A 26246-nucleotide genomic window follows, 5' to 3' on the forward strand; every position below is an offset into this window, starting at 1 on the left:
AGAGCAGCCAAGTCCCAATCACCATGCCTAAGCTCCTTGATCCAGCCATGCCTGAAGCTTCATTCTGCACTTTTCTCTTACGTGAGCCAGAGCTCTTCTCAGTTGTAAATTTGAGCAGGGACTGTCACTTGTGCTGCAGGGTCCTGACATTCTGGGAGCTCACTGAGCCCCAGGGAGGAAGAGGGTGGGGTTGGGGAGCCCCCCTACTTCCAAGGCTCCACCAGCCCTCCCTGCTGTGGTCTATATCCCACCTCATTGCCAAGTGTGTTTTGAGGCTGAATATCCATTCCATAGCCAAACCTCAGAAAATATGTTTTTCATAATTAGTTGATGTTTATTTAATGGGAATAACCAGTCCATTACACTTAATGAGGCAGGTTACCATGTACGAAGTGAAATTGTCTCCCTTAAGAGAGACCTGGACCTGGCCATGCTGCTTCCTGGGCCAGGGATAGGAGGCAGCTCCTGGTCTGGGGGTGGGAAGTCAGGCAGCAGGTGCAGTTGTGTGCTGCCTCACAGGCAGTGAGGCCCCCACTCCTGGTCACCTGGCCCACATTTCTCCCCTTGTGTAACCCTCTATATGGCTGGTTTCCCACTTGCTCAGTGATGCATTGCCAGTCCCAGAGCCTTGACTACATATGTGGAATTTGCTGCCACTGTTTGTTGTAAAATTTGAGTACTTAGAGACCCTCCTGCTACAGTCCCCCAACGTTTCCTCCTCAGGCTTCATGCCCTGTTGCCCCTTAGCAGGCAGGCAGCTCCCCATCCAACGAGAGCCAGACTCTTCCAAGGGGTCACTGCCGGGCCTGGGAGCCAGCTGGAAGAGAGGCCAGCGCAGACCCCAGTCCGGCAGCAGAGGCAGCGTATGCATTGCCATGTGTGTTGGGAGCTTCAAGCCGGGGGGCTGTAAAAAAAAATGTTCTGGTCAGTTTAGAACAATAGAAAACACAGGTAATTATAAAAACCCAAAACAAAACACACCATAATCCTATCTCCCAGAGAAAAGCACTGAAGCGTTCTGGTGTGCACCATGCTGGCCTTGTGCTTTTTGTTTTTCTCATGTAAAGAGAATGGCTCAGGCAGCTAACACAACTTATTTCCTAAATGGATTCACGAGCTCCACGCTGAATCGTGTGTCAGTGGCTGTCGATGGACGGAGCGCATCCCCGCTGTTGGGCATTTGGGTTGTTTCCAGTGTTGCAGCTATTATAGACACTATGGTAAGCCAGGTCCGGCTCAGCCCTCCAGCCCCACACAAGCCTCCCGAGGGCCTGGCCACAACGGACATCAAGGTCAGCTTTCTTGCTGGGACACAGGATTGGGGCACTGACCCAAGTTCTAGGATGTGGAGACAAGTGTAGGATTAGGGAGACATGAGCCTGCAGGACATTCGTCAGGGACTGACTGTGCTCGTAAGGGGAGAGAGCAGAGGGCGAGGGCCAAGCTGGGCTGCTCCAGGTGTGGGGAGGGGAGCCCAGCCTTTGGACCACCCCCACCACTGGGTGGTAACTGGATGCAGCCCAGCTGGATGCCCTGCTGTCACACTTGCTGAGCACTCACCTGGACATAGCCCCCCCCCCATGTGACTGTCTCCCTTCCATAGATGGGAAGCAGGGAATGCTGCCCGGGGCTCCATTGGAAGCCACCCTGGACCTCGCCACACTGCCCGTGGGCACCCATAAAATGGCCCCCCCAGAGGGACAATCCTGAGAGCCTTGGACCCCATCACTGGGACGGTGTAAGAAGCTGGCAGGTGGTAGGCGTGGCCAGTGCCCTGCGAGCTGCACACCGCAGCCCAGGACAGGACTCAGAAGGTAGTCAAGGCCCTGACGCCACAGGCTCCTAAGGGTGTCTCAGAGGGGCCTAAGCAGTTTCTGGCTGAATGTTGGTTCTGAAGTCACTTAGGGTCAAAAAGCCAGTGACCTGTGACACCCCCCCCCCGGCTGACCTCACAGAGGGCCATCCCCTAGTTGGGGATACACTCGTGCAACCCATCACCCACCTGACTGCAGTGTGTTTCTGACCATCTCCTGGTGTGCTCTGGAAGCTGGACGATGACCAGGACCTCTGGGTGGGGAATCTCCTTGGCCAACATACAGCCAGCAGATACAGTTATGACGCCACCTACCCAGGCACCTAGGTGCTGCCAAGACTCAGCCCCACCTGAGCTCCACGTGAGAGGACTGGGTGATGAGTGGAGCTTGGGCTGCAAAGCCTGAGTCAAGTGGTATGATCTGAGCCCAAGAGGGCACAGAGCTCTCCAGAAACTTCAGCAGAAAATGTAAGGTCACCCGCCAAGTGACCAAGTGGCCAGTGGATCACAAGCTGCACATGGCACTGGGCTGGTGGGTGTAGCCGGGGTGGTCAGGGTGCCTCAGCGGGGGATCCTGCTGAGGGTCAAGGACTTGTAGGTGGGCATAGTTCATCCCAGCCCATCTGTCACCTGCCCTTCTTGACCCATATCCCTTGCTCGGTCTATGGAACCACCGGCACTCAAGCCAAACATCTGAAAGTTCCCCCACACTCCCCTCACCCACTCAAATCTTGGCCCTGCCAATTCCAGCCTAAGGCTTGGCCAGCTCTGTCCCCTGACCTGCCCCAGCTCCTTGAGGGTCCATCATGACGGTAGGTCTGCAATGCTCCCCTCTGGCCCCAGTTGAGCCCATCTCCCCCAAGGCCAGGGTGACATCACTCAGAGGACCCCCCCCCCAGCTGGAGACCCCCCAGCACCCTGCCCTGCTGGCCCATTTTCTCTTGGCAATGCCCAGCTATGCATGGCCTGTGCCCCAACCCCAGTCCCCGTCTGGGTTCCCAGACCCTGGCTTTCCCAGCACCATCCCCTGGCTTTGGACGCAGAGCTCAGCCCATCAGGAAGCTTCTGCTATAGAGGCAGTTAGGGGCCTGCACAGCCTCCTCTGCAGTGGGTGCCCCTTAGAGCAACAGCCTGATGGCGGGACCAGCTTGGGGCTATGCACGGAGAAGGCAGCAGTGACCAGCCAGCAGCCCAGAGGGTGACTAGACTCAGAGACGTCTGCTTTATTTGTCTGTGGACAGGCACACACGCACACGCTATTTCTCAAGCACAGGGACATCGGAGGTGCCCAGTAGGACATGCTGCAGTGAGGGGTAGGAGGGTCTGTGGACTGTGGTCCCACACTGGCCTCTCTTCAGGGCTCCAAGTCACCACCAGGCCGGGAGGGAGGCTGCTCATCAACCCTACAAAGGAGGACAGGGTTCAGCATGGGGCCTCTTCCATGCACCCCCAGCTCTGCCCCACGAGGGCTGAGCTCCTGGCTGTCCTGTGGGCACCACCATTTAATGGACATGGTCCTCCCCGGTGGGACTGAGGCTGCGACTGGGTCCCTTCACCTCTGAGACTAGTGCCCGTGCGGGCCACAACCTGCTTCCACCTCTGCCCTGGCCCTGCTCTCCTGGCTTCCTCAGCCTTCCCAGCCAAAGCGCTAGAGAGCCCTTGCAGGCAGGCAGGACTGCTATGGGGCGCCATCCCCATGCCCCACGACAGCGTGTCCCTGGGCCTGGAGGGTGCCACACGGGGTTGGAGTTGGCCCAGCAGCCCCAGGAGGTACCTCCCACTCGGGCCACTCCCTGGCCGTTCAGGAGCAAATGACTTTTAGGGACCCCTAAGGCTGGAGCCTCTTGCGGTGAGGCTGGCAGAAGCTGTGGGAGCCTCGTCAGCACTGGCTGCACCTCGGGTGACTGCATATGTGTCTGGGAGGTGAGGCCCTCCCAGAAGGAACTCTGTCTGCAGCACAGGGGTGCAGGGCACCTGGGCAGACGTGCTGGAGCTGCGGACACTAGAGTGACATGCCCCCTGCCTCCTCTAATCCTGCTCTTGCCTTGTGCAGTGAAGACATATTGGTGATTTTGTTTGCTAAAGTCAGACTTTGCAGGGGGCAGGGGCCTGGACCAAGAGACAGAGGGACCAGGAGGGGCTGGGGTGGGGGGGTCTGAGGGAAGCTGGGGAGCCGTAGTACTGAGCCCCAGGTCCTTCCTTTCAAGTTAAGTGTGTGGCGGGCAGGGGCTTGGTGCTGCCCTCTGCCCGTTCCTGGAAGGGAAAGGATTTCTGTGCCCTCACAAAGCCCTTGTAGGTAGGAAGAGGCTGGGGAGGGTTGTCCACGTTCCATGGGCCAAAGCACTACAGGGACAGTGGCAGTGCCTTTCCAGCACAGCTTTCCATGCATGTTCCAGGACCCAGAGGAACCCTGGCCTCCCAACCAGGCTCCAGGCCCACCTAGTGCCCTGGGCGTGTACATGGGCAGAGCCCCAGCCTGAGGGTCAGAGAAGTATAGATGGCTCTGGTGAGGCTGGGCTGTGCAGCAGAGACTCCACCAGACCAGGCCAAGGGCTACCTGGCGCCACACCTCTGAGCTTGCCTCCTGCTCCATGACAGGAAGGCTGAGGAGTGTGCAGGACCTGGGACCGCGTGACACCCTCCCACACTCACACAGGCTGGGCCCCTTTGCGTCAGCACAGGAGAGGGTGGGCAGTGAGCTATCCTCTGCCCCTTGCGTGACTCCTGCCCTGCACATGGGCCTCCCCCCACTGCCCAGAGCTAAGGGCCAGGTGGCCTGCACATGCCCTTAACTAGGAGGCTGCCCAGACAGACAGATGCCAGGGCCTGATGTGACCCAGCCTGGGGGCCAGCACCCCTTCCCACTCGAGGTCCCGGAGCACAAGGCAGGGGGAGGTCAGAATGTTGACCTTACCTTGTGGGCAGCGCTCACACAGTGTTGGTAAGCCTTGACCAGGTCGGAGCACAGCAGCACCTCCTGCAGGTGGTCGCGGTAGCAGCGGAGGATCTGGTCCTGCAGCCCTGAGCACACGGGCTCCAGTCTGCGGGGCCTACGGACAGAGAGAGGTGGCCAGGCTGGCCCAGTGGGCGAGGAAAGAAGGGCCAGCATGGAGGCCACCGGCTCCAGGCCCCCTCAGAGAGGGAGCCAAGGTGGCCAGCTAGGATCCCTGCCTTCCTGCCCGCCTGCCCACTGTCTCCAGCAGGCCTCTGACCCAGGTGGAGGCTCCTGTGACCACAGGATTACACTCAAGGTGGCTCTCTCCTTCCAAAAGCTGTTCTTCTGATTTTGAAACTAATACAGGCACCAGAGAGACAACTGGAAAACTGTAGAATGCCTAAAAAAGAACTAAGATTTTCAGTTCCTGGAGATAATCCCGCAGCATTTTGGAGGGATGTACTATTTTTTTCTTTCTTTGTTTATCAAAGTAGGTTTAGAACCTAAATCTAGGCTCTAAACATATTCATGAAAAAATTATGTTCTCTTCCTAAAAATATGAAGCAAATACAAAAAAGTGAAACAAAGATTATTCTCAAGTTGGTCACCGGCGTGTCCTTCCTGAATGACGCCTCTCCCACTGCCTCCATCCCATTCCTCAGACACGCTTCGGCACACACAGCCCCCACACACATATGCACACATTAACACATGTGCAAATACCTATACACTCACACCCAAAGTCATGCACACATATGCACACATGCGTTCATACTCCACTGCTCACATGTTGACATGTTCAGGCTCCTGCTCCTTGCAGCTCCAGGCAGGGGTGCCATCTCTCACCCCCCAACACACTCACACACAACACACACACACATACACAACACACACACTCACCCTCACTCATGCTCACACACCACACACACCACACACTCATGCACCACACTCACACACACAACACATGCACATATGACACACACACACAGGGCAGCAGAGGCCAGGTAAGTGGCTGGCCCAGGTCACACTAGGAGGCAGAGGCTCCAGCATTCACTCATTCACAGGGTTTCCATGGTTCCTGGCAGGTCCATGCAGGAACCCCTGAGCCACAGCCTAGTCGTGGTCCCCACATGGCCCTCCTGCTCTCAGGCACAGTGGGGAGGGGGGAAAGGACCCTGCCTTGTGCACACAGATATGCTCCCATCACTGCAGAGTGACAGCCCCTGCCTGGACCTCTGTTTTGGAACTCCAGGCTTGTAGCAGGTACTGTTTGCAGACAACTCAAACCAACCATGTCCCTAGTCAGGACTTCGGTCAGCACCAGGAATGGAGGACGAGGCGCTCAGTATTTAACTGTCTCTCCTGCAAGTCTGCAGGTGGCACTTCCTTTCCCCCCACGGCCCCTGTGGGGTGGCTTCATCCTCGGGCCTGCTGGCTGACATACGTCAGCTTCCCCCCTTTCCCACTGGCCAACCTAAGATGGCAGAGACGAACCTGCTGCCTGGAAAGAGGCAGAGCAGCAGCTCTACGACTCATCCCGCTCCCTGTCCCCTCTCCTGCCTCCAGGTCCCTGGCCCTGTGTATTCTGGGGGCCAACTTTACGGAACACCCAGCCAGCTCCCAGTTCAGGAAAAACTGGGCTTAAAGTAATCCATCTATCACACCAGGGGCACTTCTGGGCCTTTGAGGCCCCTCTTCTCTGGGATTTGTCAGAAACAACATGAGGGGACAGGAGGGCAGGAAAATGTCAACTGGAAGAAATTTCACCTGTTTGCCCACCAAGCAGCCATGAATGGACAGGCAGGGAGAGCACGGCCGTGTACAGTAGCAGGTGCACCTACCAAGCACAGCCCACCTTGCCAGGCCACGGCCCCTGCCCACTGCACTCGGAGCAGCCTGGGCTTTACAAGCCTTCAGTCTCGACAGCTGCTCCTCAGACACAGACTGTACTGTGGTATGGACCTTTCCAGGGATGGAGACGGCCTGCTCCCCCACTGGAGGGCTGTTAAGGTCTCCATCTGGGGGTGGGGGTGGGGTGAAGGTTGGCAGTCAGAGGTCAGCTGCCCTCGCTGGCCTTAACTCCTTGGCAGGATGGGCTGAGATGGTGGGATGGGGCCAGGGGTGGGGTGGGATGGGTGGCACTCTCTGGATGAGAGTGAGGGCAGGAGGCTCTGTGGCTGTGCCTAGACATGGGCTGGAGGTGGCTGCATCTGTCTGCGCCTCCCAGCCCAGGGCTCTTTCCTGGGAAGCTTAAGGCACCCACAGCGGGGACCCTTCTCTGAAGAGCAAGCTGACCCCTGAGCGGGTGCCCCGTGGGCCAACAGAGAAGCACACAGGTTTGAGGGGCAGATAAACCCAGGGTGTGGCTCAGGCTCTGCCACTTTCCTCTAAGGTCAGGGCTGGGCAGGGACGAGGGCCCAGGGCATCATGCAGCCTGGGGCCAGCTGTAGAGTCGGTTCTCAACACCTGCAGGGCCTCCTTCAGCAGAATCACTGTCCCATGGTGTCACACGTGTTCAGGAACACGGCTTCCTACCTGCCTGCTTCACACCTCCAAGGACCTCAGCCATGGTAGGCACTGCGGAGAGTGAGGTCTCTTACAGGTCAGAGGCTGTGATGCCCGGATGGCCTCTGGGAATGGGCACCACCAGCCCCATGCTGCCCGTGACTAAGCTCTACCCACCGGGAGAAATGACAGATTTCCAGAATGAGTTACAATAAAGGGTATCGGAAGAAGGCGCAATGAGCCCGGAGTAAATGTGGTCCTCTCTTTGCCAGGGCACCACCCAGCCCACCACCCAGGCTGAGGGGAGAACGGCCCTAGGGCTCCAATGCTGCCCCTGCCGCTCGGGCAGTGCAAGTCCTGTTGCTTCCACTGCCAGGAACACCATGAGAGGGACCAAAACCTCACCACCCACTTTGGGCAAAAGATGCCTCTTCCCTCTCCTTGGGAAAGACCCTGGGCTCTGGGCAGCCCTTTCTGCTGACCTGGAATCTCTCCAGCTATAGCCAATCCCCCATCCATCCAGCCATAGGCACCATCAAGCTCAAGATGCCTCGACCCCAGGTCTGAGCTTACCGCCCAAACTTGTTACCCCCACATCACATCTCCTCACTGAGGTCACCATCAAGTGCCAAGGACCTCATCCCCTACTTAGTGTCTGTGCTGGAGAGGCGGTCCCAGTGACTAGCCACCCACCTAGTTAGATACCACGAATCACTGTAGGTGTCCTTCCCATCCTTCCAGGTGTCCCCCCCTCCTCCTTTCTAGATGCCCCCCCAGGTGTCCATTCTCCTTCTTTCTAGGTGTCCCCTCCTCCCTTCTAGGTGTCCCCCCTTCTAGATGTCACCCCTACCTTTCTTCTAGATGGGGCTCTGTTCCCACCCACCCTGGGCCAGGCCAGTCCCTTCAGGCTTGTCTGGCTCAGGGCGGCCATCAGAGCCCTGGGCCCTGGAGGCTGGGAGGCCCTGTTCTGACTCTGACTGCCAGCCCCACTCCCCGACACACCACGAGCTCTGCCTGAGGGCACCTCTCTCTGCACAGCTCTGTGCCAGACCCCAGGACCCTGTGGCCCTGGCCCCACCTCACTTCTCCTCTGCACCCCGTAACTTGGGCGAGTGGTCCCTGATGTCCCCACAGCCCACAGAAGCCCCGCCATCCCGTTTCCACTGTTATGACAGCCTCCCTGCCTCCCACCCACCCTTCCCGCAGCAGTCAGTGATTTCTCTAGAATGTAAAGCAGTGTAGAGTCCCAACTGCAAGCCAGTTAAAAACCCATTTCTTGGGTGGTTGCAGCTCACTGGCCCTGTGCTAGGCACTCCTTCACTTCATCACCAGGACAAATGCAGACTCAGTGACTCAGAGACACAGTGACCTGTGCCCTCACCACCGATCAGCCACTCTCAGACAACTGCCCAGTGTTCCCAGGGCCCCAAGCAGCCCCTACACACCTGGAACTGCTGTCCCTTGTCTGGGCTGACTGAGTGATTCTCCTCACTGTGTCCCCCCAACCCCCGCCCCCCAGCTGAGTCTCAGGCCTCTGGAGGTTGCTGCGCTCTTGGCCTCTTTCCTACTCCCCAGGCACAGACACTTCAAGGGGACAACCAGGACATGGCTTGGGGACCCAGGGGATCCTCCTATCTGTGTCCATCCCTCTCTCTGGCCTTGCTCCCCACCCCTGAAGACACAAAGCCCAAGGTCCCCCCTCTATGGCACACACACCACTGGGTTCCAACATGTCTGCCCGTCTGTCCCCATTCAGAGCTCAGAGGCCCAGGCTCCACATGGGTAAGAACACGTGACCAGGCGTGGCCTAGACTGCCATGTGTGTGCACATGCTCACCCACCGTGCACCAGGTCACGCAGCAAGAGCACCGGGAGGTGGTCCACATCAGCCTCGTGGGCCTGTGGAGGGGACAGGGCTGAGATCGCAGGCAAGCATGGCCCGGAGGGGAAAGGAACCTCCCACCATCGGAACTAGCCTGCGTCCGGGGGCTGTTTTCAGCTCTTGTATAGTGAAGCCGAGACGCTCAGCTTGTGTCACCTCAGGCTGGATGTCTGTGGTGAGTGGTGTAGGTGATGGCTGAGAGCTACCTGCAACACACGGGAAGGTCAGCGGGGAGGACTGTCTCCCCATGAAATGCATGCCCTTCTTGGAACCTCAGAAGGGGCCCTCAGTTGGAAACAGGGTTGAGGCAAATACAATTAGGATGAGGTCATCAGGCAGCGAGGCCCCTAAACCAATATGACTGTGTCCTTCTAAGAGAAGGCGAGACACAGACTCAGGGATAAGCCATGTGGCAATGGAGGAAAAGCTGTGGTGCTGCATCTATAAGCCAAGGACACCAAACCTTCTAGCAACACAGAGGCCGGACAAAGCCCAGGGCCCCTCCAACTTCAGGCAGAGCCTATCCTGCGGTCAGGTGCCTGGGTTCAGTTTCTGGTCACCGCAGCCCTGGGAAATGTATACAGTCGGCCCTGCAGGGAAGTGGTAGGAGGTAAATGGGTCACTAGTCACCTTCTAACAGAGAGAAACCTGCATCTTGTGACTGAGGGGCCTCGGCCATGGCAGCTGCATGCTGGGCTCTTGGTCTGTGCAGCATCTGACCTCTGCCCCCGGGGGACAGGACTGACCACACTCCACCCCCAGGCCTGGAGAGCTCCAAGGGAGAGAGATCTGGGCTGGGGGTAGGGGGAGCGACACAGGTGTACCTGGCTCCGGCAAGCAACACGGGTGGAAAGTGTGCCAGGCCTGAGGTCCAGGTCGTTCTGGGGACCAGCATCTGCCAGGCCCTGCAGGTGGGGTTCCTAGCATCAGAGGTGTTAGGTGACTTGCCCAAGGCCACACAGCAGTGGGATGGAGCCATTTTAAAGCCTGGTTGTCTGGCTCCACAGCCCCTGCTCTCCACACTGCATTCATTTTAGCTCCATTCCAGTTTTGGAAAATTCTAAAAAAAAAAACTCCAAGAAAGAAACAACCATGGGTACGAATGGTATTCAGGCTCCCAACAGAGCCAGAAGTTTGTGGACTGGAAGTGGAGACCAGGGGGTGGTAGGTGGGGTCCATGGGAGAGCGGGGAGATGTCGGCTGGCCACTGTGGAGCAGGGTGGTGGGGGTGGGAAGGAAGAGGCCTCATGGGAGCCTGGCGGGTGGGGGGCCGCCCCTGAGCTCACGGGGACAGGACCTCCCACACAAGCCCAGCTGCGCTAGGCCTGGGCGGGATGCCCTTGTGCACTCAGACCCTCTGTGTGCTCTCTTATTTAATAAAGGAAATCTCATCAACTTACCCTTCTCCTGTTATCACTGCTGACATCCATCTGATAATATTGGCCTGGTGTGGAACCGGGCTATTAGACATCCTCCTGACACTTAATTTCTGAGGAGTACCAGCAGGGGGTGAATACACGGAGCAGGCTTTTTATTACAGCTGGAGGGGGGGGGGTCCCAGCAGGCTGAGCATCCATCTCTGTCAGGTCCAATCTCGCTGCCGGACAGGCTCTAGTTTAGCCCCGGCCAGGCTGAGGTGCTGACGAGACCAGCTGCTTATTAAGAACTTGCTTAACTGGCCTCTACCAACCATGTGCCATTCAGCCGGGGGTGGGGGACAAAGACACATCGTCCACCAGCCCGCCCCATGCTGGCCTCCATGGCCCCCCCAGGAGGTAGCTGTTCAGGAGCCCAGGCCCAGCAGAGCTCTGTTCCCAAGGAAACAAAGCACAAGCTGGATTCCTCCCTGGGACAGCATCGCACATACACATATGCTTACACACACACATGGACACATGCAATACACTCCCACGCACACACTCGCACAAGCCTGTGCATAGACACACGCACATCTGCATGCACACACGGACACACGTAACACACTCACACAAGCTCATGCTCACACGCACACATATACTCACATGCACACGCAACACATGTGCTTGCGCTCACACATGCTCACTTGTATGCACACGCTCGAGCACACTCACACAGACACACGCAACACACATGCACACACTCACACACTTGCATGCACACACAGGCTGCTCTTGACTAGGATCCTTTGTGAAAAAGCAGCAGGGGAAGCATGCATCCTCCCAGGAGCCTCCCAAGTCACCAGGTGTGTGGGACAGACATGGGCCAAGGAGGCAGCAGGGTCTCTGGGGGTCTTGGGTGTCTAAGAAGGGCCACCCCAGGTCCACTGGGCTAAAAAGTCTTCTGGCACTGGTCCTTGTGGTCCCTTGGTGGCTGGGGCCCCAGGGGCTCTGCTTGGGCAGGATGCTCTCAGGATGGCTCCCTGGGCACCAGGGCAGGGAGCAGCAGCAGTGACGCCTGAGGACCCCCATGACCCAGGCCCCCAACACACACACAAGGCCCTGTGCCCTGGGCAACGTCACTTGCCTGCTGGTATACTCCTGTCTGCCTCCCCCGACTCCCTGCGACACACCTGGGGGCTCTCCGAGCCTGAAGATACAGGTGCCCTGGCCCAGGCTCTCCTGCAGAACTGCACGCGGGGCTGCCCGCCCTCTGCTTCAGCTGGACTGGGCTCAAGTCTCCCAGAACCCAGGCCCAGCCCAGAAAGGCCTCATGACATGTTTCCCTCTGCACACAAGCCGCCAGCCCTCACTGGATACCAGCCTCTGTCCTGCTCTGCCCTCCCAGCCTGCTGCGCCCCCTCCTCTTGCAAAGCCTTTCCATAGGGATAGCTGTGCAGGCCCTGCCACACACCTGCAGCCCAGGGACGGGCTCTCAAGCAAGTTCTCACCAAGGCCAGACCACCAAGAGACAGAGCCTGGGGATGGCCCCAGGGACCTGGCCAACATCTACAGGCCTAGAGGCAGGGCCAGCTCCCAGGTGGCATCCAGGCCACTGGGCCCTAGTAAAGCCACAGCCTTGAAGGAGGCGCATCTGGGAGATATGAACGCTGTGACAGTGGAGGGGCCACCACATGCCCTGCGGGCCCTTGAGGCCTGGCAGACAGGTGGCAAGGGCAGGGCAGGAGCGGGGGGAGGCACACACGGTGTCTGAGGAGCCCATCCCTGGTGCACATCAGAAGCTGCAGGACACAGTGGGGCGCACCACCCTTGGAACGTTGGTGCTGGCCGCTCTCTGCAGGCCAGACAGAGGTAGCACCGCTGTGCAATAGGCATGAGGTCCACAGAGAGGCCAGCAGTGCCTTGGCCACACAGCTGTTGGGGGGATGGGGTCAGCCACCGAAAGATGCAGCTAAAATCTGGGGGTGGCTGCCTGGCCATGCAGTGAAGACCCTTGGGTCCATGAAGAGGCTTCACCGGAGTCACTCACCCACCAGACAACACCTTGGCCTGGCTGAGCCCCTGTGGAGCCATGTTGGGGGAAAAGAAGTGGGAGGTAGAGACAGTGGAGCAGCTCAGGGTTTGCGGTCCTCCAGGCCCACCCCCACCTTGAGTGGCAGCTCCCCAACCTCTTCGTCACTCAGGGCTGGGCCAGCCCCCACTAATGTCATATCTCCATGCCCAGAACACAGGGGGCAGCAGCGCCTTGGGGCCTCTCCTCCACACCCTCTCCACTGCCTCCTGGTGCCCATGGAGCTTCACCCTCCCCTGCTCCACCCATCACACAGCCACCACAAGTCCATGGTGGGGGTGTGGGCTGTGGTTCTGGCATGAGCTCGCTGCCAGTCCCCATGCCCCCCACCGCCCCCCATAGCTCCGACCGGAGCAAAGTGTCCCCATCAACTGTGGCACCTCTGTGTGGCAGTGTTGCTCACCCTGAGATGCTGGCACTGCCCACTGCCCATGAGGGCACCCAGCTGCTGGGGCCAGACCTGTGGGAGCAGCCCTGCTGGGCTGGGAGTGCCTCATGGGCAGGAACAGCCTCCCACCTCTGCTTCCTGGGGCCTTACAGATGCCGAGCTCACAGGGTGGACCAGCAGAGGGAGACCGCGCCCCCTGGGAGAGCCCCCTCACACTCGGGCAATGGGTCACTAGCACCCAGGGGTTCAACCCCAACTGGAAAGGAACAAACCAAGAAGTCTCCCTCTGGGGCAGGGCAGGTCACATGCGCCTGGTAGCCTGTTCACCTCGCAGGACTAGGTGGCTCGGCCCCCAAGCATCCATGTGGGATAACTGGCAATTCCATCCCAGATAGGTTTGGGGTGGGTGTGATGTGCTCTGGTGAGGGGCTGTCCCCTGACAGGTGACACAAGGACAGGGGCAGGGTTGCACCAGATGCCATCCAGTGAATCTCAGGCAGAAACACCTGCTGGTGATGTGAGCAGGCCTAGCTGCTCCTCCTGAAGGCCTTCTAGCCATGACCCCAGGCACCTGGCCTGGCCTCAGGAGCCTCCACTGCTGCTGGCTGGCCCTCATGTCCAGCCTGCACAGGCCTCCTGCCACCATAGGAACTGCCTCCTTGAGGTCTCCTCCCCCATCCCCTGAGTCCACTAACTCAGGCTCTTCATGAAGCCCTACCCATCACCCGCCCCCAGCCCAAGACTCTACCTCCTCCACCCACCCCTGCATCACTTTCCTCACTGCCCTTCAAACTGCAGAACTGTTTCCTCAATGAATCTAACTTAATCTTAGTGAAGAAACAAGATTAGCATAGAGCTGGATGAGGCCATTTTCAGGTCCTCCCACCCTCAACTGTTCTCCCCTACACATTCAGAAACCACAAAGGCCTTTCTGTGGTTGACCAAGGGTACTCTGAGGGGTGCCCCTGGCCCTAGGGCTGAGTCACTATGTGGGCTGCACCCCAAAGGGGTCCCTCAGGGTGTCACCTGTCCCTAAGGGCCAGAAGGGACTGTGGCCTTTGTGCAGGAAGCACCCAGGATGGCCAGCCTCCTCCTCATGTCTCATGGAAGCTTTGAACCAGGACTGACCCCTCAACAGGATGAGTCTGCTGTGGTCCCTAGAGTTCAGTGGGACCCCAATGTCAGCTGACCCAAGATGAGCAAGCCAAAGCCAGGAGGCAGCAGCATGCAGTCACCCCAAGGCCGTGCAGCAGTCAGTGGGGCTGTGCCCCATGTCCTAACTCCTGTCAGCCCCCAGTCACCAAGGATGAAGCACGAGGATAGACACCTCTCCCAGGCCTCCCAGGAGGAGAAGCTGGAGGAAGGGGGCTATGCCTCTGCAACTGGGGGTGGGGGTCACAATTAGCAGGAAAGTTCAATGACAGCTGTGAGCACACAGTTGCTGAGGGTAATGGGAGCCAGGCCTCCCACTGTCCAAGCAGGGAAATCTAAACCTGAGAAGCTACAAGAACCCTAGCACTGGACTTGACTCAGAGGAAGTGGTATGAACTTTATATACACAACAGATGCATGCACCAGTGTATGTGAACTCACACATGTAAACACGCATGCCTGTGCATGTGCACACGTGTTCCCAGCTCCATTCACCAGGAGTATGTGGAAACAGTGACACCCCAGCAGCAGCAAGCACACCCAGTGTCAGATCTTGGTTTCTAAACACCATTCTCTGGCAAACAGAACAGGGCTCCTTGGAGACAGAGCTGATTCCAGCACTTGGGGCCAGAACACATGTTCCAGAGAGTAAAGACCGCTCAGAGCATGAAGCCATGTGTCAAAAGCGCAGAAGAGTCTGTCTAAGGGGCCAGATCCTAGACATCAACATAAATGAGGGTATTTATTAAAACCCAGTGAGGAACATCAACAAAGTGACACTTAAGTGGAGGAGAAGGGACACCTTCCCTCAAATCGATTCTTAAATATAGAAGAAACAGTGGAAATAAATAATCGCTGCGGCGACCCTGACCATGGTGGCTGATTCAGGGGACGGCTGTTTCTGGAGGCAGGGGCTGAAGGGGTCAGGACCCTGGCACCCTGGAGTACCTCCCACAGAATGGATCAAACACGGGGATGCAGCCTGTGGAACAGTGACCTGGTACACACCAGTGTGACTGGGTCACGGTCCACATCCCCAGTGGGGGATGGGACGTGCCAGGAACCTTCCTGCCAAGAGCACATGGCCTAAGTCTGGCCATGAGGAAACATCGGGCAGACCCAGGCTGGGTCACCCTTCAGAGGGAGAGGCCTGTACCCTTTAAGACTGTCAAAGTCATGGGAGACAGAAAGACCAAGCAAGGTCCCAAAAGAAGGAGACTCATGGCCACACAGACGCAGCACAAACCAGGCAGCATAGGATGTGCCTGCAGGCTGTGGCTGAGTCAGGCAGGGTTTCCTGACCACAAGGGCTGTGTACAGTCACAGAGGACAGTCCCAGGACATACCCAGTGGAATGGAAATCTTCAGGTCAAAAGGTCACCATGTGAGGAAAAGACAGCCTTTCTGTTTAGTGGAGGAAGTAAGGGCTCAGACTCTGACGTGCACGACTGTGAACCTGGGTTAAGGCAAGAGCTCTTTGTGCATTCCCATGACCTCCCTATAGCTTTGAAAGGATTTCAAAATAAAACACAAGGCTGGCAATTTAGGAGGACTGTATGTATTCAAAAGGATATATTTATCCCAAAAAAGAGCCCACCAGATTTTCCTTTTTTTCTTTTTTTTTTTCCAGCTGGGATTAGGGAAGGGGAAGCTGGACAAATTGATTCTACATTCATCTGAAAGATAACCTGGAAGAAGATCACCAAGGTAGAAGAACTTGCTCTGCTGGATATTTAATATTTTAAATAACTACAGCTGCACAGTTTGTTTTATACACGTTTAAAACATGCAGGATTGGCCCCGGGAAAGAGTCTAGAAATAGACCCAAGGACATGAACCATGACTGGGTGGACTCTTACACCATTGTTGGTAACGGACAAAGGGGGAACAAACGTGGATCTGTACTTTACTTCCTGCGCCTGAGAAACGCAGTGGGGCGTCCTGGAGCATGACTTAATGTTAGGGGATAAGTCAGAGAAATGCTAGTCCTAAAAACACAGGTGTGGGGGAAGGAAGACCTTCATGATATAACCTGAGTCACAAACAGGAAAATGAACCACGACAAAAATACACCAGGTCCCTATCCCCAAATCAACTTCCCAAGGGCAAAAATTAAACTAAAAAAAGTTACAAAAAAATAAAAGATTAACAACACCATTACACAAAGACCTTTTAAAAAGGACTAATAAGGAATAAAGAGCAAAGGCCTTAAGTCAATCATTCACAAAAAAAGAAATCCAAACGGTCTATAATTTCTGAAAAGGTTTAACCTCACTGATACCAGAAGAAACGAGGGATTTTCTTCTTTCTTTTTTTTTTTTTTTTTCCTTTTCAGGGCCTGCAACATAGGAAGTTCCCAGGCTAGGAGTCATATTGGAGCTGCAGCCACAGGCCCGCACCACAGCTGTAGCAACACAGGATTTGAGCTGCATCTGTGACCTACACTGCCGCGGGCAACAACACTGGATCCTTAACCCACTGAGCGAGGCCCCTAATCCTAACCCTAACCCACATCCTCACAGAGACAATGTCAGGTCCTTGGCCTACTAAGCCACAACAGGAACTCACGAGGGGTTTTGAAAGTAAAAGGTTTTTCTTGTTTGGTTTTGGTTTTGAGATTAGCAAAAAAAAAATTTTAGAAATATTGTTAAAATCATGTATGGGCTTGGGAAGATGGACACCATCCAGAATCATTGTCGAGTGAAAACTGCTATAGACCCTGCACTGTTTTGGAGAGCCAGCAGGAAAAATGTAAACCCGTGTGTGTCCTTTGACCCAACAAATCCCTCCAGAAGGATTTAAACAAGTGCACAATGTCACATAAAGCTGTTTGTCGTAGTTGTCATTACATTGGTAAGGAAATCAGAAAACTCTCCCAGATTCATCAATAAGTGATCAATTACATAAATTCTGATTCTAAGGAATAACGACGTGGTTATTAAAAATGAACGTGTAGGAGTTCCCGTCGTGGTGCAGTGGTTAACGAATCCGACTAGGAACCATGAGGTTGCGGGTTCGGTCCCTGCCGTTGCTCAGTGGGTTAACGATCCGGCGTTGCCGTGAGGTGTGGTGTAGGTTGCAGATGCGGCTCGGATCCCAAGTTGCTGTGGCTCTGGCGTAGGCCGGTGGCTGCAGCTCCGATTCAACCCCTAGCCTGGGAACCTCCATATGCCGCGGGAGCGGCCCAAGAAATAGCAACAACAACAACAACAACAAAGACAAAAAGACGAAAAAAAATAAAAAATGAACGTGTAAGTCTGCATTACTGACATAGGCATGGTCCACAGAACACGGATGAGGGGGTGAGGCGTGTCTCCATGAGCCCAGGGTCCTGACGTCCAACTGTGTGTCCATGCCCGTGACTCATGACAACTTCACCAAGACTAAGCATGGGGAGATTTGGGCTTTAAAAAAAAAAAAAAAAACTTAATTTTTTTCTGCATCATTTGGGTGCTTTTTGTTTTTTTGTTTTTTTAACACTTATGTACTATTCTTCTAATCAGATGACAAAACTACCTTTGATTTTGAAAATTGTAGTGATACGTAACCATCTGGATATTGCAATTACTGATGACTTCAAGGCACAACAGTAAATAGCAAATCAAACAATGTGCAGACACCAAATCTGGCATTCCGGGTCTGCATGGATTTTCAAAGTCCATCACTTACAGTGTTATTAGCACACAGCACACATGCAGTTACAGAGGTGGAGACGGGGGTGCGAGAAGTCAGAGTCGAGGGCTCCTGAACAAAGCAGGAGCTAATCTTTGTTGAATTAGGTGAAATAAAGGCCTGCTTATCTCTGAAAATCCTCAAACAGAAATCAATTTATTCTCGGAGTCAAAGGAAATGTGCACAAAGATCAGCCGGATGGTTGGGGGACCCCACTTTATCCCCCTGTCACCCAGGTCTATGAGGACACAGCTCCCGCCTTCTGCGCTGTCATAGCCACAGCTGTCACCAGCCAAGGCACTTTCCACCCTGTCCCCTGGCACATGCACCCACCCCGCTGTGCACACGAGAGACAGGCTGGTATAAGAGGCTGAGAGCTGCATGAAATGGGGCAGAGATGAGCCTCCCCCTGCACTCGGGGTTAAGGGTAATCAACCAGGCAAGGATTTCTGTTCACAGACCAAATGCACTGCTTCTAGGGCCCTTGTGCTGAAACGTGTCTGCTCCCGTCACTCGAGGGCTGGCACTCCCGAAGGCTTGGGCACTCGCCCCTTCAGGAGGCCCAGGAGCACTGGCAGGGGCTGGACCCAGGTGACATGGTGCTCCTGCTCATTACCACCATCCCCTTAGGAGGCCCATTCATGGCACGACTCTCCACTTTACCGCATGCAGAACAAGGACAGTGAGCAAGATGACACAGTCAAGACGCCCAGGATGCAGGATGCATCAGACGAGTGCCAGGCCCCCATCCCGCTGCCTGCAGGAGCATGAGCAGGACCCTCAAAGGAGAAGCTGTCCATCTGGTGAAGCCCAGGATGGCTTCACCATTCGTAGTGCCATGTGTGACCCACTGCAGAGACCCAGTGCATATGCACACAGACAGTATAGGAGTTGCCACGGCCTGCCCCACATGGAATCCATGTGGACTCCTGGGCCAAGAACCAGCCACTTCTGCCATGTCAGCCCCAGCAAAAGCAGCACAGCTGTCCCCTCCCCACCCCGCACTGCTCCGCCATCTGGAAATGTATGTGCCATCCTAAGCAGTTCGGCCTGACCCACAGTAGGGACTGACCATGCTGCACAACTCCCTTCATAATTTTTCCTAATTCCTCAAGAGGGGTGCTGCTACTTTTGAAGAAATAAATACAGCTTCACTACTCCTTTTGACCATGTGGAAAGTGGCATGAATTTTATGCGCACGACTAGCAGCAAGCTTTGTCATTACCACCATCCTGTCTACATGTAACATTCCTGTTATAGCTGCAACCAGACTGGTGGCCTTTTCTTAGACAAGCAATGGGACTAAGCTGCCCATGGTTTTGAGCTGATGTACAGAATCTGTATGTAACAAACCCTGAAAGCAAAGAACCTTTTGTCACCACGGTTCCTGCCCTCCACCCTCCAGCCAGGCAACCAGAGGTGGCCGCACCTTGTCTCACCGCGGGGTACTGTCCTGTCTGGGCCGTCAGCCTGGACCTTAGGGACGGGTCACCCTAAGAGGCTGGGCCTAAGCATGAGCCATGGTGAGGCTGGATTAGTGGACGGGCAGGCTGCCCAGGAGCGCCTACCTGGTTTTAGATTGCCTGAGTGGTCAGTGGCACAGGCTGTGTTGGGTCTTAGTGTCCAGTCACTGGAGGGAGGGGAGAGCCACAGAGGGAGGGACATCACAGTGAGACCAGACCCTCTGCTTCATGCCAATGCTGCCATCCTGCCACTGGAACCAAGACCCAAGTAAAAGCACCACCTGAGCACAGCAGATGACATGAGATCATGTGTGAGCCCGAGGCGTCCTGCCTGTGTGGGACGTGCAGACGGGGGGCAGGAAGCCGTTCTTGGTGCCCGGGCTGTGGGGCTTTAGAGGGGATATCATGGGTTGGCCTGTTTGCTTCCCCAGCACAGGAGCTGTGGCTGCAGAGACAGGAGAGGGCGGGAAGGGACAGGCCAGCTCCCTTGGGCCTCACACAACCCTGTGAGCACTGGATGGTCACCCTAGCACCTGCTATGGTGCAGCGGGTCAATGATCCGGCTTGTCTCCATGGATGTGCGGGTTCAATCTCTGGCCCAAGGCAGTGGACTAAGGATCCAGCGTTGCTGCAGCTGTGGCATAGGTCCCAGCTCCAGTTCGGACTGGATCTCTGGCCTGGGAATTTTGATATGCCAGGGGGGGCAGCCAAGGAAAAAAAGAAAAGAAAATGGATAGCCACCCCTTTGACCTGCAAGAGGACCCTGGCTGAGAGAAGGGACTCTCTGGCCAAGTGTGGTGTCACAAGCAAGACACAAGGAGGATTCCACTCTTTTGTTTCAAAGACTGAGTCTCTTCAGTACGCGACCAGATCCCAGAAGATGAAACAGACGCCCCAAGGAAAGCACAGGAGGTGTTCACAGGCAGGGAGGTGGCAGGGGGACTTGGCTCATTAGTCCCTGCAGCCAGAACACTGAGGCCACAAGGGCCGGGCCACTAGGCCAATGCCTACAACCTGTGCAGAATACTGGAGAACCAGGGACAGAACTACATGGTCTCCAGCAGGAGCATCCAGACAGGCAGAGCCCAGAGCCTGCAAGACTCTGAAAGGAGTGGGGGCTGTGCCGGGGGGTGGGGGTGACAGGCAGGATAGGACGAACCCCACACCTCTCTTCCCTCTGATGGGGACTTGCCAGATCTGCCTCGGCCTTCCTGGTCCAACCCGGGGAAAAGGAGGACTAATGAGGAAGCATGTCAGGATCTGGCTGACTCACTGGCCAGCGTGCTGGAGGCCAGCGTTGGCGTCAGCTCCATCTGCACCCCGTGCCCCCACACATCCATTGGCTTGGGAAGTGTGCACAGGTCCAACTAGGAGGGATGTGGACTGTGTAGATGACAGAATCCACACATGGGGACCACCAGCCCACAGACAGGCCCTGAGTCTACCCCAAATAAATACAAGGACTGGACCCAATCCAAACAGAGCACCTAGCATGCCGCATGGAGGTGAGTTTGCAGGGAGCATCACACCAATGGTCAGCGGGGTCCAGCTGACCAGACGGTGGACCCTGAGCTAGGACGATGCTGTGGCCGGTTAAGGGGCTGCCCATGAACCTGGTGCCCAGGTGAGGGGGGTGGTGGCCATGCTAGTACCCCCTGGCAGCCAGGCTCCAGGCCCTGGGCTGGGAGGACAGGAGAAGGAACATGTAAGGGACACAGACATTCCCGACAGACACCCAAGGACTGCCATGCAAGGCTCCTCCATGGCCTCTAGAACATTGGGGCAGAGACAGCCCTGGATGCCTCCCAGCTGGGTCTGCAGCAGGGCCACATGGGTGGTGTGGTGAGCGTGGTCACCGCGAGCCAGCTGGGTGGAGCTGGGAAGACCCTGCCTATGTCTGAGGCTGGTCAGAGGAGCCTGGGGCTGCATGGTTTCATGGATGCCCCAGGCAGGGGCTCAGAGCCTCACCTCATGTGCATGTGTGTGTGTCAGGTGGGGCAGGGGTGAGAGCAGAAGTAATGGTTTGGGGATACTCTAAAGAGACCCTACCCTAAAAAAGACACTCCCCCCAAAAAAAAATTTAAAAAGAAGTTTCCGTTGTGGCTCAGTGGAAACGAATCTGACTAGTATCTGTGAGGACACAGATTCAATCCCTGGCCTCGCTCAGTGGGGTTAAGGATCCGGCGTTGCCGTGAGCTGTGTGGTAGGTCGCAGACATGGCTCAGATCCCATGTTACTGTGGCTGTGGTGTAGGCCTGCAGCTACAGTTCCGATTGGACCCCTAGCATGGGAGCCTCCATATGCCATGGGTGCAGGCCTAAAAAAGACAAAAAAAAAAAAATAAATTAAAAAAAAATAAAGAGACCCTAGAAACCACAGCTGAGGGCACAGAGGCTATACTTTGGGACCATAGACTCATGCTCCTGACTCACCTGGGTCAACCACACCAGGGACGCAACTGAGGGTCCTTAGGGCCCACCCCAGCCTGAACCTACCGCCATGGGTGAGCACATGGCCGGCCTGTCCCAGGTATGCGCCTTCTTGTCTTCTGGACAGAGAGCTCCTGGGCGGTGGGTGGAGACCCCCCCATGATTCGGAGCCTCAGCCTTCCCTCCCTAGGCCTGGAGACTGTTGGGGTCCTGACATGTAAGCTCTACACTTGTGTGAACGGGCCCACAGAAGCTACAGAGACCAACCTTCCTGCAGCCCCACTTGGGCCTGAAGCACCCAGTTCCCAGAGACAGTGCAGCCTCACGAGGTCAGCAAAGCTTTCGCCCTTGTTGCTACCAAGGGACAGGATGCAAGGTCTGTGGGGCCAGAGCCAGAGCTCTTCAGTGCTCGGTCGTCCTGACCCCCCGTCAGGGCTGCCTCCTGGGCACAAGGCCCATCATGGGGGCAGGAATGACAACACAGGACCCAGAGCACAGCTTTCTCTCAGAAAGCAGAACCAGGAGGTAACAGGCTTAGAGAAAGAAACTGAAGTTCAAGAACAATCAGTGGGAACCATTTACTGATTAAACAGGGAAGATTTCTCCACCGATAATATTCAACCCCAGAAGCTGATCTACAGGTAACCCTCCAAAGAAAACAAGAGTGGCATAAAGGACAGAGCTCTGGGGGACAGTGGCTTTGCTCACAGAACAAGTCTGTTAACAGAGCTGGGATGAAGCATGTCTTGTGTTTGTTAAGGAGAGGGATTAACAGGGCTAATCTCCAAGCCCAGTTTCCTGAGTCCTGAGCACTGGAGCAGTAAAAGGTACCAGTGGCGGAGGTGGGCCTTGGGGTCGGCTGGGGCTACAGGTGCCAGGACAAGCTCTGAGCCCACCTGTCCTCAGACAGGCCCCCAATCCTCCTAAGGGGGCCCGGGCATGCAGGGCCCCTTGTCACTCAGTTCTGCTCCCCGAAGCCCCCACTGCCCATATGCCCAGCTGGCCCAGCTCCCATGTAGGGGCCTCCTGGTTTGCTGAACTTGTGAGTCACCCGCCTGCGGAGCTGCAGTGGGTCTGGAGTGGCTTCCCGCCTCCAACTTAGCCGCCCACCTCCCAGATGCTTCCAGCTATCTTCCTAAAACACAAACCTGATCGTATTAACTCCACACTTAAAAGCTTTTTTATGGCTTGCCACTGCCTGTGGGACGAATTCCAAGTTCTTTCCCACTCAGGGCAGAACCTTCCCCCCCGGGGATCAGGCTGCCCTTCCAGCCGTACCTGAGCCTCTCCTCCCCCCAACACCTGCTTCTCCCCAGCACATCCAAGCGTGCTCACGTGGCCCCCTTCAGTCGATTTCACTCATGAAGCCCCATGGCCTCTGCCCAGCAGGCAGCATCCACACACTGGTACAGCTTCCACCCACCAAATACAGAGCGAGTGTGCCAGTCCAGACCCGCGACACAGGTCAGCAGGATAGGGCTCCTGGCTGCAGAACCATAGAAGCCTGACGCCTGGGAGAGTGTGGTGCTGGGCAGAAGTGGCACCTCTGGAGTGACCCGGCCCCTGAATTTGGGAGGCCTGTGTGCGCACTGGCACACAGATGCCAGCCTCGAGAGAGGCTCCGCTCAGCAACATCTAATCCCGTCGTTAAAGAGAAGCAATGGTAATAACACTACAGGAACAGGGATCCTGTGCGGTGAACACCACTGTCCCCCTCACTCACGGGTGGTGGCCCCTTGGGTGAGTCACTGAAGGGGGTGCTTTCTACCCCATGCCAGTCAAGGGCAGGCCTTATGGAGACTTTCTGGGAGAAACTTGGTGCCAGCTGCCCACCTGCCGGGGGAGGCCAGATGCTGATGCAGAGGAGCAGGCCTGCTGCCTATGCCCAGGGGGCACCCATCACAAGCCCCACGCCGCTCTGCCCCCAGCACCCCCAAAGGAAGGTGAGGGCCACAGCCTGCCTGCCCTCGGCTGTGCTGCTGTGAGTCAGGAAGTCCCTCTCTGGAGCCGACTCAGACTTTCAAGCGGCAGTTCAAGGATCCTGTCCCCCCCCACCCCAGGGCAGACAGCATCTCCTGAGAGCACCAAGCAACAGAATGGTCAGCCTGTAGCTCCCTACACTTCCTCTGCTCAGCGAGGTTGCATCTCTGTTCCACTCGGAACCTCCAGATGCACCTGCCAGACCCACATGGGTGCTGGGCCCTCCTGATGCAGGTGGGGGCCTGGATGGGGAGGAGCCCACTCTCCCCAGACCCCCAGCCTCCTGGCCCAGGAGCTGCCATGTCCACTCCAGCTTTACTCAGAATCATATGTCACGTGGCATTTCTTCTGACCATGGAGCCACAGACCCATCCAATAGCCTCTGTGCACAAGGGAGGCTCCCAAGCAAAGGGCAGCAGGTGAGTCAGGGGCCAGGCCTTGACCAGAAAGCAGCACCCTCACCTGTGTACACATGTGAACACAGACACACGTGCACACACAGATATGGTCCTGGACATAGGCAGGCATACGTACCTCCCCACATACTGACACATGGATGTGCACACATTTACACACCTCCCTCACACTCACATGCATTTGCAAGCACTCACACACACTCATAGACACGTAAGGCTAGCTCTTGCCTCTATGTGGTCCCTGTCGCTGCCAGCCTGAGGATCGGACTTCCTGGCCCCAAGTTATCATCACTGCTTCTCTCATAATAGTGTCTTTTCATCCTTATTAATTTTTAATAACACTAGTTATATAAGTACATACACTCTTACAGAATCAAAACTACAGCAGAGAAAGCCACAGCCCTTTGAGTCACATCCTGAATGCCCGGAACTGCCCAGGAGGCTGTTTCCATCTTGAGTGCATCCTTCCAGACTTGTCTACATGTACGGAAACCACGGAGCAGAGAGGGGGCAGCATGGGTGCTGGCGCACAGCTGAGCCACGACGCACTCACCCTCCCACCCCCCCTGCAAGGAGATGTCCTGTGGATTTTTGGAGCCAACATGCAGAACTCGGGAGTCCCCTTCTAGTCGTCGTTTGCTATTCCAGAGTCAGATGGCTCACGCTGGCCCCCACCTCCCTGCACAGCTGGTGAGGCTGCGCCGCCCCCTCCCAGGGCACCCACCCATATGTGAGGTTCTCCAGGGTGCGGCCCCAGGTGGGGGCCAGGGGCCAAGGGCCTTCCCTCTCTGTGGAGCGAGTCAGAGTCACTCTGCACCTCGGACTGGGCCCTCCTTCACCTACTGCACTCCAGTCTTTCTAACTCCAACTCACTCTTGTTTATTGAGTGCTTATTATGTGCTTAAAAAAGAACTCATGATGCCCTTGAAAATACCTTCAGGAGCAAGAGAAGTGTATCTCAGAGCAGTTCTGCCACGTGATGCAGTGCCCGCCAGGTGGCACTCCCCCCTGCTGAACCTCAAAGTTTGGCCCACATGGCCCCACTACTGCTGCAGGGCCTCCCTCGAGGGAGGCGGTGCCTAAACGGTTCATCATCTCTTTTGACATCTCTCCCCCGGTGTCCACAGAACAGGCAGAAGCTCATGGGCCCACCTGGCATAGCTCAGTCCTGGATGGGCTGGACAGGGGGGATGCAGAGAATGCTGGTGCATGGCACTGACCCCTGGGAGGACAGACAGTGAGCAGAAGATACTGAGGTTGGTTTTGAAAAGTGAGCATTGGAGTTCCCATCGTGGCTTAGTGGTTAACGAATCCGACTAGGAACCATGAGGTTGTGGGTTCGGTCCCTGCCCTTACTCAGTGGGTTAAGGACCCGGCGTTGCCATGAGCTGTGGTGTAGGTTGCAGACGCGGCTCAGATCCCGTGTTGCTGTGTCTCTGGCGAAGGCCGGCAGCTACAGCTCCAATTCGACCCCTAGCCTGGGAACCTCCATATGCTGCAGAAGTGGCTCAAGAAAGAGGCAAAAAAAAAAAAAGGTGAGCATGATCTGTAAGAAAAACATAGGGAAGAGTGTTCCAGGCAAATGGGCCATACAAGATTAAAAACTCCACAGTCTCCATGTTCTCAAGTTGGAACTGAGCAGAGTCTCAGATTGGAAACTGGGCTGAGTGGGGGTGGCGAGTAGGTTTCCCCTCAAATGCCAATTCAAGGAGGGAGCTGGCCCCAGTGGCCAGGGTGAGGCATGGAGTCCTAGGGTCAGCATCTGCCAGGGCGCAAGAGGGGTAGAGGCAAGCAGCAGCCCCACCACCTCACTTTTGCCTGGGAGCCCACGCCCGGCAACTCCCCACCCAGACCTCTGCCCCCACGGACCTGCTCCCCCCAACAGCTGTGCTTCTCCTGCTGCAAAGGCAGGAATCTGCTCACACTGGTGTACACTGGAGCTGTGCTAGGTGGGGCAATAAGCCACACAGGGCTTGCATCTGGAAAGAACCACAGACACACACATGTACACACACACACACACACACACACACACACACACACACGGCTGAAATGGGCAGAGCAGCCACTCAGCTCACCAACATATAGGCAACTCCCTGCTGACATCTGTGAGAGGGGACGCCTCAACACAGGGGAAAAGGCCATCTCTGGACACCACTGAACC

At 56.2% G+C, this 26246-nt stretch overlaps 1 protein-coding gene across 4 annotated transcripts in view; it reads right to left on the reverse strand.

Moving 5' to 3' along the window:
• Positions 1-313: 313 nt before the first annotated feature.
• Positions 314-26246, reverse strand: part of CHCHD6 (coiled-coil-helix-coiled-coil-helix domain containing 6) — a 149280-nt gene continuing 123347 nt past the window's right edge. For 3 of the 4 annotated variants that reach the window (XM_047782599.1, XM_047782607.1, XM_047782617.1), the window contains 2 exons: positions 4728-4863; positions 314-904 (listed from right to left, as the gene is read on the reverse strand). In XM_047782599.1, coding sequence (XP_047638555.1) covers positions 542-904; positions 4728-4863 — 499 coding nt within the window. In that variant the 3' untranslated portion in view covers positions 314-541. Of the gene's footprint in view, positions 905-3012; positions 3217-4727; positions 4864-26246 lie in introns of those variants that run through there. The other variant, XM_047782627.1, reaches the window with a different exon arrangement.

This window comes from Phacochoerus africanus, chromosome 1 (assembly GCF_016906955.1).
Source record: "Phacochoerus africanus isolate WHEZ1 chromosome 1, ROS_Pafr_v1, whole genome shotgun sequence".
NCBI lineage: Eukaryota > Metazoa > Chordata > Mammalia > Artiodactyla > Suidae > Phacochoerus > Phacochoerus africanus.